General features: G+C 43.6%; 1 protein-coding gene across 1 annotated transcript in view; it reads left to right on the top strand.

Annotated features, from left to right (window-relative positions):
- IPO9 (importin 9) overlaps positions 1 to 16905 on the top strand; it is a 40634-nt gene that overhangs the window by 636 nt on the left and 23093 nt on the right. Inside the window, exons 2-7 of the mRNA XM_075722218.1 lie at positions 9356 to 9417; positions 10072 to 10158; positions 11129 to 11330; positions 11780 to 11868; positions 12156 to 12242; positions 13941 to 14060. Coding sequence (XP_075578333.1) covers positions 9356 to 9417; positions 10072 to 10158; positions 11129 to 11330; positions 11780 to 11868; positions 12156 to 12242; positions 13941 to 14060 — 647 coding nt within the window. The remainder of the gene's footprint in view (positions 1 to 9355; positions 9418 to 10071; positions 10159 to 11128; positions 11331 to 11779; positions 11869 to 12155; positions 12243 to 13940; positions 14061 to 16905) is intronic.

Below are 16905 nucleotides of genomic sequence, written 5' to 3'. Positions count from 1 at the left end.
CCGCGCGTCGTTGTGTGGGAGCCGAGCGACTGAGGAGCGCTCAGAGCTCGCTGGCGGTGGGACGCGGAGGGGGCGGCGGGGTGGCGGAGCAGCAGGCCTCTTGCTTTGGGCACCTCTTTCCACCTGAGCCGGAGTCTCCAGGGTTTCTCACGCGATGCTCATGGAGACCTTTCCCGCTGTGCGCTCATCTGCAGGCCCTGTCCCGCTCCCGCAGTCATCCTCCCCACCTCTGGACGTGTGTGCCCTTGTGCGTGCCCGCATCCTGCAGGTCGTCGTCTCTACGTGGTGTGTTTTAGGTCGAGCGTGGTCAGGACATAGCTGTACCCTCGTCTGGCGTGAACCTCCTGCGACGGGGCTCCCGCTGCTCCAGCGTCTGTTGTGGAGAGCTGAGGACATGTGGGACACGAGCCGGATGGCAGCTGGCCTATGGCTTTGAAAAGGCAGAGCTTAAAAGAACAAGCACCCCAAACTCAAACAGTGTCTCTAACTATTCCATGACTCATCTGGCATTTTTATGGTGGCACTTGCTGCTTTTCCTGGGTGTAAGCTACACTTAAAAACTTATTCATGGTAACCTTTTATTTCACTTCGGCTTGGATTTTATAACCCATCCCAAAGAACTGGAATCTGTAGAAACCACTGGAAGATTTGCAGATGGTCTGCTGTTAGGGGAGATGGGCGCTGGAGAGCACTGCAGGCCTTGGTGCTAAGTTGTGCCTATGGCCTGGCAGCTTGATGGGCTGGTTGTTCGTGTGCCCTCCTGGAAATTTTGCCTTTTTTTGTCTGATTGTGCCATTCTGAAAGTGTTTGGTGAAGTGTTTTAAAGTCTTTCTGCTCCTGAACTTTAGCTCAGAAATGTTATCAAAGGAAGTTTATGGTAAAGAGAAGGAAGGTGAAAGGACGTGACTGGGTCAAGAATAGGGTTGTGATTACGTTACTCCGTGAATGAGATCTGGGTGAGGAAAGGAAGACAAATCGTTTGAGAAAATGTTTCTTTTTATGCAGTTCCTTAACATGTGCTTTTAACACTCTCAGGCTAAGTCTTCCTTGATCCATTACCAGGAAATCTGTGTGTTACCACCGCAGCTATTGGAGGTTTTAATGAGCCATTTGACGGCATTTGCAGTAGTATGAGTCTGGAAGTGCTGTGAGGTTCATTGACCCATAGAGCCTTTGCCTTGCAAAGCTGCTACAGTCAAAGTGCTCTTCAGTGGCGACTTTTTTTTTCCCCAAACAGTCTGAATCTTACCACAAGAAATGAAACCAAGTTTGTGTAATGGTTTGGGTAACAGATTTCCAGAAACAAATGTTTTTTGAGGGCTCTAGCTGATGGATGTCCCTAAGGTCCCTTTGAGAGCCCAGGAATGCGACAGAATTGCGTTTGGTGGATAACGTTAAGGGCAAGAGGAACAGAGCCATCTACACGTCTGTTTTTTCACTGTTTTGCAAATATCCTAAAGTCACCCAATACTTCTCTGCAGTTGCAGTCCCAGAACTGCACAGGTCTGTTGCAGGACCTGTACCCGTGACCTGGAGGAGGCTACAGGATACCCTCTCACGCGGTTTGCAGGTGACACCAAACCGGAGGTGGTTGATGTCCTTGAGGGCAGGGCTGCTGCTCAGAGAGCCCTGCGGGAATGGACCGAGAGGAACCTCCTGAAATTCGGCGAGGACAGATACCAAGTTCTGCACCTGGGATAGGAGAACAAGGATGGGGGTCAGGCACTGTCTGGCTGGGGAGCAGCTTTGCGGCAAAGGGCCTGGAGATCCTGGTGCCCGGTGAGCTGGACAGGCCAGCAGTGTGCCCTGGAGGCCACCTGCATCCCGGGCTGTATGAACAGGATCAGAGGCAGCGATCAGCCCTCTTTAGTCAGCACTTGTTGGACCACATCGAGAATACTTGTCTGGTTTTGCTCCCACCCCCCCAGCAGAAGAAAGACAGCGACGAATGGGAGTGGGTTCAGTAAAGGGCCATCAAGTCAGTTGGGAAACTGCAGCACTCGCCATGTGAGGAGATGCTGGGAGAGAGGGTTTTTCCAGTATGGAGATGAGGGTTTTGGGGTGGATCTGACAGCAGCTTCTGGTAACTATGAGGAGGTTGTCAAGACACTGGGGGGTGGGAGAGGATGAAGGAAAAAAGGCACAAACTGCAACAAGAGGTTCAGACTGGATTTAGGGAGAAATTTTTTCACTGTGAGGAGAGCCAAGCTTTAGAGCAGATTGTCCGGAGAAGCTGTGCCGTTTCCATCCTTGAGAATCTCCACGACCTGCCTAGAAAATGCTCTGAGCAACTTGATTTGATGCTGCTTTCATCATGGGGGTTGGACTGAAGACTTCCTGAGGTCTCTTTCAGCTGAATTATTCTGTGCTTCTGTGTTTCCTCCTCTCTTGTCCTAGTCAAGCAGCATGGGAGGAATAAGCTGTACTCTCCTTTCTGTGCTGTCTTTGGTATGGAGAAACTTGCAAAAACCAAGAGGAGGAGCTAAAGGAATACAGTGTTTGCCAACACTGTATCATTGAGGTAAAGAAATGTAGATAATATGTGTCAGAAGTACTTCAAAGAAACAAAAAATGTAGTATCATAAAGCAGTGTAAAGAAGATGCTGAAAGTAAAAGTGAGGCAATAGAAAAGAGCACAAGTATTGGCACTTTTAATGAAAAATAAATGAAGGTAGGCAAAAAAAAAACGAGGAAAAAATTGTTAAAGACATAAAAACTTACAATGCTTTCAAATGTTGCAGAAGCAGAAAGCATTTCAGAGTGCGTGGCCACCAGGTGACAAGTGTGCAAGGTACGTTCAAGGAGTATAGGGCTGCAGAAAAGCTGAATTCTTTGTGTTGACTTAGCTTGCCGCATTGAAGGGTCTCTACAAGAGACACATTGGAGAATCCACCTCAAGTTGAAGCATGAGCAGAAGCATTTGCACTTCTCAGTTTACTTTAAACAGCAAGTGCTACAGGATGGATTTCCAAGACTTTTAAAGGGACTCAAATATTAAATTACCATGCTATGAATTGTGCTGTAAAACTTGCCACTTAAGGTCAGTTAGGGACCAAGTAAATGTGAGTTGGTAAACACAGGACAGCTTCTAGTGAGGGCTTTAAGGTGATGAGCGGAGGGGTGAGTGCTGAGGCTGTTACAGGTGAGTCGGTGTGGCTTTTGCACTGCCTGCAATGGTTAAAATCATGTCAAGAGTTGGAATGAGGAGAGCTGGGTACATGTGATTGTTGTGGCAGAGTCAATATGTGTTTAATAGAAGAGCTGTTTGAAGGACTCCTGGGACTGCCAAAAAGCTTTTAGAAAATTCCCTTACTGAAACTTTTTTGAAGAAACTAAACTGCTGGGGACAGCTCTTGAATTAATAGCCGATTAAAAGCTTGAAGTCAAGAGGTAGAAGTGACTGATCATGTTTTGTGGTGCAGGAAGATAACCAAAAATCCCACATGAATCTGGACTGCTCAGCCCGTTCGTAAATGGTGTGGAAAAGAGTGAATAGTGGTGTGGCAAAGTTGCTGATAGTGCTGTGCTGTTCAGTCTGGCCGGAGTGAGAATCGGTGGCGAGAATTACAGAAAGATTTCACAAGAGTGCGTTGAGTGTGCAAATGGTAGGTGGAGGTCAGTGTTGGTCAGCAAAGTAATGCTCAGGGAGGAGAGGACAGCCCAGATGACACCTTAAAAAGTAACAGGCTGTCCTAACTATTGCCACTGGGAGAAGAGATCCCATTGTCCGTGTGGAGGGTTTCCTGAAAATACCCATTCACTGCTCTGCCGTGCTCTGAAAGCCAAATGGACCGTTAAGGAGGGAACAGAGAACAAAGCGCGACATAAATTCCTCATGCTTCTGCAGCCTGAGTGCCACATGCGTTACTGGCTTGCTGCTCTCTGGAGGGATAAAGCAGGGCAGTAAAAAAGCAGCACAGAGACATTCACAGAGGTGTGGAAAAGCTTCTGTTCTCAGGAGTGAATACATTGACTTTTCTGCCTGGGAAAGAGTTAGCAGAGATGGAGACTCTAAAATCAAAAGCGACAGAGAAGGTGAGTGAGGAGTGATTATTTGTGACTTCTCATAAAGCTAACATGAGATGAAAATTAATCTGAAGCAAGCAGAAGGAAGTAGGTTGTTTCCCCGAGTGTGCAAACTGTGGAACTCATCACTGTTGGATGTTAGAGGTAGAATGGTTTAAAAATGGTTTGACATTCCTGAAGGAAAAAACTCATTGAGAACCATTAAACATGCTGGTCGGATACAACGCCTGCTTCGGGAGGATCCCAATGCCAAGATTTCCGAGGGGGTGTGCTGGGGGAAGCGTTGTTGTGCCCTCACCTCTCTTCTTAAGCTGCTTGCAGGTTGGGTTGCGTAATGCGGTTAAGCCAATACAGCAGCTAGCTCTCCCCACGTGTTGTGTGCTGCTCCATGCTAGCGCCCACTCTCCACCATGCAGGGTGTAGCCAGGTTGGGATGGTTCAGGTTTTTTGTGAGGATGCAGTCGAGCTCCCTGAAGCAGCTCGATAGTGGATCTGGCCAGTGCTAGTACAAGGGGACGGGTAGAAATGCAGTCAGAGGTGAGCCTCTGGAACAGCCTGAACTGTCCAAGAGTCTCCTGTCCTGAACTGTCCAAGACAGTCTCCTGTCTCCATAAAAGCAACGTCTGGGAAGGCAGGAGAAATGAGCTCCAGGCTGTGGAGTGGTACTGCTGTGCATGCGTCTAACTTGGCTTGACTCTGCTGTCACCTTTTTCCTGGTGAAGTGGGGATGGTGTTTCCATTCCCCCTTTATCTGGTCCATCCAGGTAACATCGTACACCACCTCTGGTATATGCGTGTGCGCTACCGCTGACGTCATATGACTTGAGGGTGATTCTGTGATGTGTAAAAATAATCACTTTCTCCAGGTCTTACTATATCAGAGAACACGTGTGGAGGCCAGGCCATCTCCAGGAATGTCAGAGCAGGGACAGTGTCACTCTGAAGGAGGTGTACAGTGTGTGTCCACCAGGAGGGATCATTGCTCGACCCTATTAAGAGGAGCAGTGTCTGTAGCACATTCCTTAAATTATGCTGATGAGGAGTTTTAATGCCAGCTTCTTATGCAGTTGAAAAATACCACTACCCGCTTAGATAACAAGTTTGATGTTTTATGGTGGCGGTATTAAGTCTCTGAGATATTTGCTCTTGTGCTCTGGAAGTGTGGTGATGATAGATGAATGGCTCCAGGCTGGAGAATTGCCTTTCTTTTGCCTGTCTACATTATGCATTTCCGTTTGCCCTTTTTGCAGGTAGAAAAGGCATTTCTGTGGCTGTCTTCAGCCTGGCTTATGTTGTGACATCTTATGTGTGAAAAGGCATTTTCAGCTCGGTCCTTTGCAAGGTTGGTTGTTGCCAGAAGCTGAGATATGCAGGTGGCTGTGAAGATGGTGCTGACCTTGGCAAATTGACTCGTGTCAATCTGGGCATGCTGACCTTCAAAGTTTCTTGTCCATCTTGTTTGAGACTAGTCCTGCGCAGGAGACAACCGATGCTTTGATTTGAACGTGATCGCGGATTTGAATATTGGCTTTACGGGTCTTGTAAATATTCTTTTAGTGTCTTCTCTTCCAGAGTAGGTGGCTCAGCACATTTATTTGATGCTTTAAAACTCCATTGGTTCTCTAATGATATTTGCATGATTCGGTTTGCTGTCCATTTGTATCAGGAGAACAGCTGTAGGTACAATGATAGCACAAAACTTGTAGCACCACCTGTGCTTCACCAGTTCAGCATGGTTTTGCTTATGGTCCGCTCCTTCCTGACATAACTCTTCTGATGCATATGGTGTTGAGAGTAATTTTTGTGTTGCATTGGGTATCTCCTTGAATACATGATTTTATGGTATTGTGCAGAAGGAGGGGTTCTGGAGAATTTACAAACGTGACGACAATATAGGGTTGTATGGGTGGTCTCTTGGCTGTAACTTGAATTATAGTAGAGTGGCTGATGGGCAGAAATGGGTGGAAATCCTGTGAATGGATAAATTGCACTGAATTTTTAACAGGAGTTAGCATTTTAACATTAAACTGAATTTCTAATGGGGAAATTGGAAAAGAAATGGCCACGCTGGGACATGTGGTATCTGACTTTCAGGAAGAAAGGGTATTCACAGCAGCAAATGCTGTTATTTGCCCTGTGAAATGCTGCAGATGTGTTGTGTAGTGAAAAGTTGTGAAGAAGGGATTTCAAGTGAGATACATAAAGCCATCATGGATGGTGGAGAAGACTGGCCTTAATCTTTCTGTTCTTTGCTGAGAAATGAGGAAAATGTAGTTGTGGTTTTCAGAGGTGTGCTGAAAAAAAAGAGTGCTTCTGGAGTAGTCATTGAGTGTCATGATGGATGCTGAAGAAGTTCCTCAAAGAAGCAGGTTTGCGGTGTGTAAAAAAAATGATGGCTAAGCATTAGGTGCTTACTTGATATTTCTTCCTAGGCTGTCTGCACATGCCCTCCATGCTCTGCACTGGTCTGACCTCGTGGCTGACCCTGCTTTGAGCAGGAGGTTGGGCAGGATGACCTCCTGAAGTCCCCTTCAACCCAAATTACTTTATGATGATCTTAGTGAAAACCAGTCCTGTGGAACATTGTCTGCGCCTGTGTAGCTGAAGACTGTGATGCACAAGGGGTGGGCAGATATTGGGTAAAGGGAACTCAATTTCTGATGCTGCTGTGGTTGTGAGATCTGGTCCCTGCAAACTGTTGTTTTAATTTGGAGTGTTGGTGGCCATGGGGTACTGGATTCACCTGGGCTGGCTGCAGCAGTGGCCACGGCTTCTCCCTCTGCCAGTGCCCATCTCTGCCCCCAGCAGAGTCAACCAGAAGGGACCTGCAGCAGCTCCTGAACCAGCTCCGTATGGACGTACTGAGCGGGACTCAGTCAGCGCTGGCCCACTTCAGCAAGGCAGGATGTGACGTGCAGTGATTCAGTAGAAAGTGCTGCTTGTTTGGTCTTCCCTGCTTGCTTAATACTGTTTTTTGGTTTGGTCTGGCTTAATTTCTCCAAAAACATGGCAGGGAAGAGATAGTAGGTTATGTAAGCTGGTTATGTGGTAGATGGAACTCGGTTATGAAGGAGGAGAGCTGGCTTTCACTAATGTTGAGGTTAATGGAGAGGAGAAGCAGGGCTGGGAGGAAATGTGTTTGCTAAGTGTTCCCTATGCCAGGCCCTTTGTTAACAGTTTCTGATCTTTTGGTTTTACAGACTATATCTTGGGAAGAAGGCTTGATGCTTCTGATCTCTCAAATCCACAAAATATAAGTGGAGGAAGCCCTTTGAACTGCAGTTGGCCATGATAAAAATAGAAAATTTCCCCAACTGGGAAAAACCAATAATAAGCCAATTCTTTGAGAAAAGAGGAGCCAGTGAGCTATGCAACGACCAGTGTGATTTCAGTCCCTGGAATGATTCTTGGACCAGCTCATTAAACAGCTTGCCAGTGTCTCTAACATAATAGGATAAATAGATGCTACACAGCTAATACTGTTTTATATGATCTGTTCTCGATAAATCCATCTAATTTTTGTTTGATGGGAGAGCTGGCTTATTGCTTAAGCAAGCAAGCGCTGGGTATGAATGATCTCAGTTCAGCAGGGTGCCTGATAGGAATTTGCCACAATGGTAATTTATCAGTTAAGAACATACAGTTTTGTAATATTTCAAGATGCACAGTTGGCTGAAAACCTGTGCATAGAGTTGTTATCGGTGGCTTATTGTGAAACCCAAGGGGCTTTTAAGACAGAGCTCTCGGTCGCTGCAGTAGTTGAGTACACCTCTGGTTTACTAATGACAGTGCTGCAATCTGCTTGGAGAGCAGAATTAAAAAGATGTTGGAAAATTGGAGAGATGGCCTGAAATAATTGAAACAATTCTGTAAATCAAGTGCAGAGTACCATATGTAAAGGAAAAAATCCAATGCATATACACAGCCAGATTTAAAGATTGCAAAGTAGAGTCGTAGTATTGAGTTGCAACTATGTGAAGCCATTGCATTTATTCAGGCTCCTTAGTTCATTTATGCCCTTTAAAAATGTGGCCGAAACACAATGCCATGCTCAAGTCTGAAATATTGCAGACAGCTAGAAGAGTAATTACTGCTGCAGTTAAGAGGAGTATTATGTTAAGTGTATCTCAGAATGAGGCTCCCTGCTCTTGCAGCTAGGATAAAAGTCGTCCCCCCCTTTTTTTTAAATGCATGGTCTATGAAGAAGGGTTGGAGGAAACGAGTATGTTCAGTGTAAGCATGGGAAAGTGAGAGGCAATTATCTCCCAACCCAGAAAAGCCTCTTACAAGTGAGGTGGATATTAGGAGAAACTCAGATAACCACATTTGTGAAGCACTCAAATATGCTGCTAAGGAAAGTCGCAGAGCTCTTTTTCAGAAGAATTTTCAATATGTTTTTGTCAGGGATGCGTAAGCACGTTTATCCTGTCTCTGGGATTCAGGTTGTGCTAGCGGGACCTCAGGGCAACCTTCTACCCCATAGTTTCTAGAACTAAAACCTCACAAATGCATTTCTTAAGCTGACTAGCAAAATTAAATGAAGTATTTAGTACAGTTATCGGCTATATGGAACTTAAAGTTGCAATTTTAAGCAAATTTATTGAGGCATATGGATTTACCGTACCAGAACAGCTGCTCTTCCTGGTTTTTATTTCCTGTGCTCAGTCATCAGCTGAATTGGTACAAGTGTTTTAATTTTGCCTTTGTTACAAAACTTGCTTGGCAACTAAGAGAAGCTCTTGCTTTTTCTGGACGAATTTCTTACTGGAGAAGGTCCCGCAGCCTGAATGATTGTACAGGCAGTTTCTGGTGTCTGTGCTCAGGCAGGGCTTGCTGAGGAAGGCGCTTGGTGCATTCTGAGCTGTCTTAGGGTGTGTTTTGGGACAGCTGAAGTGATGTTTCCAAATCGCTTTCTGGATGAACCCGGCTTGTCTGAAATGGGACTGCTGGCTGACAGTCTTCTGTCTTACCCCATCCTGGATCTTATCCATGCATCCCTCATGTAGGGACTTGACTAATGATGTTACGTGGTAGATAAGATTTTTTAAAAAGTTGTAAATCATTTGCTTGTTATTAACCTGCATTGCAAAATTTTTTGCCCACGAGAAAAAGAAATAAGATGCTGAGAAAATAAATTAAGTTTGTGCAGAGAGCACAAGGGCAAATTAATGCTCGTGATTCATTTGAGTAGCTACACTTTTGAATTGTCTTCTCCTTCCCACATGTGAGTCATTGAATTGGTATGATGTCTTTCTCCAAAAATCTTGATGAGTTTTGCTGTGTGGGAATAAAAGTTATGATACCGACTTTTTTTTCTTTTTCCTTGCAGAATTTGGTGTTCATTTAGCAGAACTGACTGTAGATCCCCAGGGAGCTCTGGCCATCCGTCAGGTGAGTTTACCTGGAACTGCGAAAGAATTTTGGTGGTAGTTTCCTTTGGTTTTAAAACATTCTCTCACATTTCCAGGTGAAAAATTTGATGTAGCTTTCCATTACTGTTTCTCCACTTTCTTTTACATTTCTCTAGAGCCATCATTTTCTCTTTCAACATTATTCAGGTGTTATAAACTTACCTTTTTTGCAAATAGTGCTTTTTGGACTTAATAAACCTGGTGCTGAGACAGTACTGTAGCAGGAATGGGCACAACTTATTAGGTGGATGGTAGGCATCAGCAAGCAGAAGTGTGACTTGTTGTTGCAGCAGCTTTTTCTGTAGGTGTTTTCCTCCTTGAAAAGGAAGTTCAGGTTCTGTATTTCTTTAGTTACCATGTGGCCCATATCTAGTGCCTTTTCAGAGGTGGGTAAATAAAGTTGCTGCCTCGTGTCAGTGCCGTACAGGCCATCATTGCTCAGTGAATGACCATCAGTTCGTCTTTTTACTGTGGTAACTTTTTTTTCTCCGTTTCACAAAGATTTTGCATTTTTGGCAAGCCCTGTTGCCCCTCTAAAAGCAGTGTGATGGGATGGGAGACTGAGCAAACATGTCAGGGGTGACACCGTGGTTGCAAGTTTTGTTACTGATTCTTGACCTCTCTTCCAATACAGCTAGCGTCTGTCATTTTGAAACAGTATGTGGAAACTCACTGGTGTTCTCAGTCAGAAAAGTTTAGACCTCCAGAGACCACAGAAAGGGTAAGATTTCATTTCATGTTGTCTGCTTTGAGACACTTCATCCATCAAGAAAATTAATTTTGTAGGTGGTTTAAAAAGTGTCAGTGCCCTTGTGTATTAAGAGGATTAATGGCTTCAGTTAAGGTTTTGTGATGTTTTCCACTTTGAAAATCTGTTTTCAGTTGCTTAAAACAACATTAGATTTGAGAAGCTTGGGCTAATTTCTGTAGGAAAAGTTCAGCCATAATGTTTCTGCTGCTCTAAGAGCAAGACTAGAAGAAGGCTGGGTTGTAAGTTTTACAAATACTGATTCTGGTAGTCCTTTTTCAGAGATTTGCTAAATCTTGTGGTTTTCAGCTTGGGACTTAAAGGCTATTTTTCTGTGACCAATTTCAGTTTAAACGTCTGCTGCGTTTCATTAAAAATCTGTTCAGTAGGAGTATCTAACAGCTAAAATGGCCAGAGATTGCAGCCCTTTGCTACTTTGACTGTTGACTGGACCATCTTTCACATCTAGGGCATGATTCATCCCATCCAGGGAGACTTGCTTGAAATAGGTCTTGTGAATTATGCCCCAGAAGTGCTTCATTTTTTTCCCTGTCCCTTCAGGGTTGGGTGACTAGTTCTCGTTTACTAAAATCTTCCAAAGTAAGCAAACATAGTCCCTGACACTGGAGCTGGGATTTATCTTGGCTGACTCTGGATGTCTTCCATGTAGATATCTACATCCTATCTAATTGCAGCTGTGAGCTATTTATTGTATGCTTGGCCGAGTGCTCTGTGTGAGACGAGTGCTACATTACAACACACCGTGCAGTTTTCCATAAAAAAATTACGGGGTGTAGTGTGCGAGGTTTCGTTGTCTCATGAGCCTTCATTTTGTAAAACCAGTGTTGAATCAATATCAGCAATATCAGTAGGTATAATTTTTTTTTATTAAATTGTTTTATGACTAGGGATCTATTTTGCTAAATAATGTTATTCTCTACAGGCAAAAGTTGCTATTAGGGAGCTCCTACCCAATGGGCTGAGGGAATCGATCAGCAAAGTGCGCTCGAGTGTTGCTTATGCGGTTTCAGCAATAGCCCATTGGGACTGGCCTGAAGCCTGGCCCGAGCTTTTCAATCTCTTGATGGAGATGCTGGTTAGCGGAGATGTGAATGCAGTGCATGGAGCCATGAGAGTGCTTACAGGTATGTGTATGCGAGAGCTTTGGCGAGACTGCTGTAGGGAGTGGTTTAGGCTTTTCCTTACCTCAGTATCCTATCACTTTTCACTCCAAATTGAAGAAGTTGGAATTTGCTGCTTCTCTTCTGCTGGGTGTGATACCTGTCGGTCACTGTTGAATTGCATGCTCAGTAGATGTCATTAAAGCTGAGGAAGAAGGTTCTGTGCTACAGGTTATTGCTCAGAAGGAACTCTGATTGCAACACCCTGTTTTCCAGATACCTGCAATTTTTAGTGTGATATTTTTCTGTTTGCCTTCAGGGAGTGCCATGGGTAGGCCAGATGACACTGGTCTAGTCAAGTACGAATCAGTGTGTTTCCAGTATGTTGTTAGTGTTTCCCAAAGATTCTGTTGTTGCTGTTACCTACAATTTTGTTTTCTTATAAGAACTTCCTTTCTTTTTCCATTTTCTAGAGTTTACACGGGAAGTGACAGACACACAGATGCCACTTGTTGCTCCTGTTATTCTTCCAGAGATGTACAAAATTTTCACAATGGCAGAGGTATGATCTTCACTATTAAGTTGGTACTGAATGGCATTAGTGGGAATGTTTCTTGGAGCAGAGAAACCCCAGATTTAATGGTTAAGCTGTACTGTAGTATGAGTTAGACTTAAAGAATTTTCTTGATGATGTGATAGTTGATGGCAGCTAATGTTTCAACAGAAATGTTGAAGCCAATAATAAAAGAAGAGAATCAAGTTAAAGCAAAAAATAAATACAATTAAAAGAAAACTAAAGGAAATAAAAGTATCTTGTGTTCTTGATCTATTATTTAAACTTTTTTCTAGGTGTATGGTATTCGCACAAGGTCGCGTGCAGTGGAGATATTTACCACTTGTGCCCATATGATCTGTAACATGGAGGAACTGGAAAAGGCAAGAGTTTAACTTACCCCACAACATGCATTGAATTCAAACTGAGCGAGGTTCTAAATAATTGTTAATATGAAAATGAAATGTTGGAGAATTACGTACTGTCAGATCTAATTCTGGGGAAGAGGGTGTAATTTAATACATGTAAAGTGGCTAACTCCCTCCTTTACATGCATGCCTTGATACTGTGACTTGGTTTCCATAATGAAGTTTAACTTGTGACATATCAAGTTGTGCGCGTAACAGCTCCGAGGAAGGGGAGTCAGCATGGGGAGGAGGTAGTGTATCATGCCTTTGTTTGGAAACCCCTGTCACAGCTTCCAGTCTCCAGGTGAACTGTGTGTTCTGGCCCTTGGGTGAGGCTTTGGTTACAAGTCCTGGAACTTCATCAATTGCTTTAGCATGCATGTTAGCCTTTTGTTCCTAAAGGGGTGGTGGAAACCAAACCAAACAAAATTTTAGAAGAGTAGCTCTTAAGAAAAAAACCACTATGCAATTAAGCAGCTTTATACACGAGTCTCCTGTCTGTCTCTGAGCTCATCTCACATCTGCATTTTATATGGCCTTTGACAAGTGGGTTTCCCAGCACTCCCCAGACAATCAATTGTTCCTTTAAACTTTTTGGGGGTTGAGGGTAGGAAAGGCTGACTCTCAATCTAGTGGCTGGTTGTTGCTGAGTGGCTATATCTGCTGCTTCCTCCCTGTTTGCACAGGGAGCAATTCAGTGCAGACTTTTGGGAAGTTCTGATAATTACACCGTATCTCTACTGCACTGACAAGGTTACTTATGCAATAATATCATGCAGCTGGTACCAGCATCCAAAAGATAGTAGTAGCTCCCCACTGTCTTATTCTGGAGAAGGGCTGAAAGTGTCCTTTACATTGTAAACAAAACTTCTTCTATTGAAATTTGACTTAAAAAGATTGACTCTTCTTATTTTTTTTTTCCCCTATAAATTGCTAAGGTGGTATTTCATAGTTTATATAAGCATGCAACTTTGCTGTCTTAGCTATGGAGGTGTGAGGAATATTCTCAATGAAATTATTTTTGTCCAATATTACTTGCTCTGCCAAGCACTGCTTATGGAGTGCTTTGACATCTGGAAAAATATTTACTGCATTTTCCCAGGAAGAATCATCACTGTAATCTTCAGGCCAGCTGTTGATACTTAGCTCACAAAGAGCTTGTTTGGTTTGGGGGAGGGTGGCTCAGGAGGGAGATAAATGCTATCCGCGGGGCTCAGTGTAGTTGCTGGTGTGCGATGTAGTCACCCCAGGTTTCTTTTCTAGCCCGGGGGAGTCCAGGCGGTAGGGCGCAGGGCAAGATTCATCTAATCAAATGACAGTGCCTCTTTAGGAGGGCTCGTGCTGCTCCTGGGACTCTCTGGACTGGATTGTCTGGATCTCTATTTAGAGTCGGAAGCAATTAGCTTAGATGTACATGTGTGTTTTGTAGCAGTCTGTGCTATGTGATTTTGAAGGGTGGGATTCAGCTGAGCTTAGTTCCCAGCATGAGGAGAGCGCTGAAGTGATGTCTGAAACAAGTGTTTCATGTGACTTTGCAATGTTCTGCGGTTGCCAGGAGTCCCTTTTTGGTTTTGTGGCAGAAAAGTGCAATTTCTGTTGCTGCTAGTGCTTTACTTGTCAGATGGGGGGGTTCTGTATCTAGTGTTCACCTGTCCTTGCATTGATTGTAACCAGGGTGCGGCCAAAGTCCTGATTTTTCCTGTGGTGCAGCAGTTCACAGAGGCCTTTGTTCAGGCCCTGCAAATGCCTGACGGACCTACATCAGACAGTGGGTTTAAGATGGAAGTCTTAAAGGTAAGTCACTTAAGACTCTTAAGACTGATTAAGTAAAGAAAGAATTGAATATCAATACGCTGTCAGATGTGGTGGAGAACAGAGAAACTTGAGTGCATGTTACCTCTCCTGGTACTGCTTGTGTTACGAATAGTGAAGTTTTTTGGCTCCCGGCACCATACAACATTGAAATAAATTGTTCTGCCTGCACTGAAGATACCTATGATGAGATCCATAGGGATCGATCCATAGGACGATCTGTCCTTGTCATTCACTGATGTAAGACATCTTGGATGCATCTTGTTTGGATGCCATACTCAGTAGTTAGATATCTGTCTTTTCTAAAGATGCTGCAGAATTCTGCTGCAATGAAGTTTTAAAAGCCTATGTGCACGTGGTTTTCTAGAACTTGCCTGCTCTTTAATGCTAAATTATCTCTGTAAAAGAGAGATTCTGTCTTTGTATTCTCTTGGTTTCCTGGAGAAAGAAGATTGGATTGCAGAGTTCTGTGTGCGTGTAGCTCAGTACGTGGGGACAAGAGTGCCAGTGTAAGTATGGAGATCCCTTCAACAGCTGGAAAAGCACTGGAGTCACTGGAGTTCTAGGGTGCGCTGCTTGCAACATGGGAGAGAAAAGAAGAGCTCAAAAGCATAATTTGCAGAATCAAATCCAGGTCTTTCATTTACTTGCACGTGTGCTGGGTAAGCAAGACTTGGGTCATAGTGTACAGGTTTCTGAAGATGAACGGCTGAGGCCCATTCAGCCACGTTCCCTGAAGAAAACAATAAGGAAGAGTTATTGAAGACAAGCATCAAAAGTTTTTCATAATGACCAGCTTTGCGCTGGAGCCATGAAGATAAATGCTGGGAGGTGCAGGAGGATGCTATCGTATTAAACAAACTAGCAATTACTAAGTTCTGTGTCATGGAACTTGTTTTCTTAGCCCTGTTAAAGGCAGCAGCACCCTGGTTATGGCATCCTGTCACTTCTCAGTAAGGGGTTGCAGGTGTTGTATGCTGGAAACAGCAGGAGCTTATTTCTTCATGTGCAGCCCAAAATGGAAGGGAGTTTGGGGTAGGGTGTTGGCAAGTTTTGTTGGGAGATTCTCTCTTGCTTTTTTTTTTTTTTTTTTAAAACCCCCTTTCCATTGGTTGTGTGCTGGGATTCCTGGGACAGTAATATATAGGAATGCTAATGTGAAGGGATACTCTGGGTTACTCTGCAGGCTGTAATCTTGGATTTGAACAGGCTGCAGCTCAAGGATGTCTGAATCTCTGACTCAGATACATACATTCAGATGGTTAATAGTAGAAGTAGTTTCCAGCCTACACGGAAAGCAGTTGTAATTGACAGTTTCACTCTAACCATAGACCAGTTCTTCTGTTCTTGTTACATTCATACATTCTGCAGCCTTTTTTGTTATTTACGTAACAGTGCTTGCTGGAATTGGAGCTATTTGTACTTGTATGCCTGCACTGACATACCTCAGTACTCTCTTGAAAGATGTGACAGGCTGGGAAAGTATTTGAGGAAATGTCATCATGTTCTTGCTCTATTCCCTAATTTTGTGTGGGCATCTGCTTTTGGCCGCTGCTAGGTAGGTGTAATACAAGAGAGGATTTTGGTCTGAATACGCTACTGTATGTTGGGTGGCATTGATGGCAGCAGAAAATCAGTACGGATTTAAACAGTAAATTCAGATCTGCTGCTGACAAGTGGTTTGTAGGAGGCTTTTTGTGAAGACATGAGTATTCTGGCTGTTGACTTGGGACAATTCATGATTCTGTCACTTAGGGTTTCTAAGCTGATGATACCAATTTTCTAAGGGAAAAGGGATTCAGGTGAAAGACCCATAAATTCTCTTCTCTTCTAGAAAAGTGGATTTTATAGTCATTGTAATGCAGAAGTAAGAGACCTCAAGGGATTAGTTAAGCCAGCTCTACAGATGAGATCATTACAGGAACCCCTTGAAATGCTGATGCCATGGAGGAGGGAATTGAGACGATTTTTATAGTACATTCTCAACCAGATGCGAACTCAATCCTATCTTTTTTCCCTTAATGAAGTGCTATGCAGCAAATGACAGGAAGAAATTTTTTTTTTTTCTTCTTCCCTGTCTCTTGAGACCTTTGTACTCCAAGGTTTGTGGAGTTCTTGGTAGAAATCAGAGGCAGCCCTGACCCAAAATGTCTTGCTTTCCATATAAGAACATTATGCAGGACAGTGTCGAAAGCTTTAATGAATAATAGCGACTGTACGCATCTGCCTGATCCGCTAGGACAGTTGCCCTATTTAAGAAAGTAAGTGGGTTGGCTCACATCATGGCAAACCATTGATTGTTAATTTCTCCCAAATCTTTCCAGGTGTAGTTACAAGTTTAGAAGCAGTTATCAGCAGGAAGGTCGGTGCCTTTAACGCTTGGAGGAGATGGGAGGTTTGGCCACAACAAAAATATCTTCAGCTGCGAATGAAATACCAGTGGTGTAATTTATTGTTTTGTTGTTTGATAGTTCAGCATGAATTAAACTGGTATCTCTGAGAGTAAATGAGCAACAAAATGATTCTTGAATCCCAATTCCAATGTTGTTGAACAAGCCACTATTGATTGTTTTGAGAGAAACAGAGTGATTAAACATGACAGGTAACAGAGTTAAGGCAAATTTTATAGCAAGGGAGTACAAATATGATGTACTTAGTATGCAATAATTATATCAAGAGCACCAATTAACTAACAGTCTGAAGTATCTTACAGCCTTGCTGTAGTGCTGCTTTGCTTATGCTTAAAATCTGTTCTTTCAACACCTGTATGTTAAGTGGGTCAGAAAAGTTATTAATTTTTGTAACTAATTATATAAGCATCATACCC

This window comes from Pelecanus crispus, chromosome 17 (assembly GCF_030463565.1).
Source record: "Pelecanus crispus isolate bPelCri1 chromosome 17, bPelCri1.pri, whole genome shotgun sequence".
Lineage (NCBI taxonomy): Eukaryota > Metazoa > Chordata > Aves > Pelecaniformes > Pelecanidae > Pelecanus > Pelecanus crispus.
This window is presented reverse-complemented; position numbering and strand designations above follow the sequence as displayed.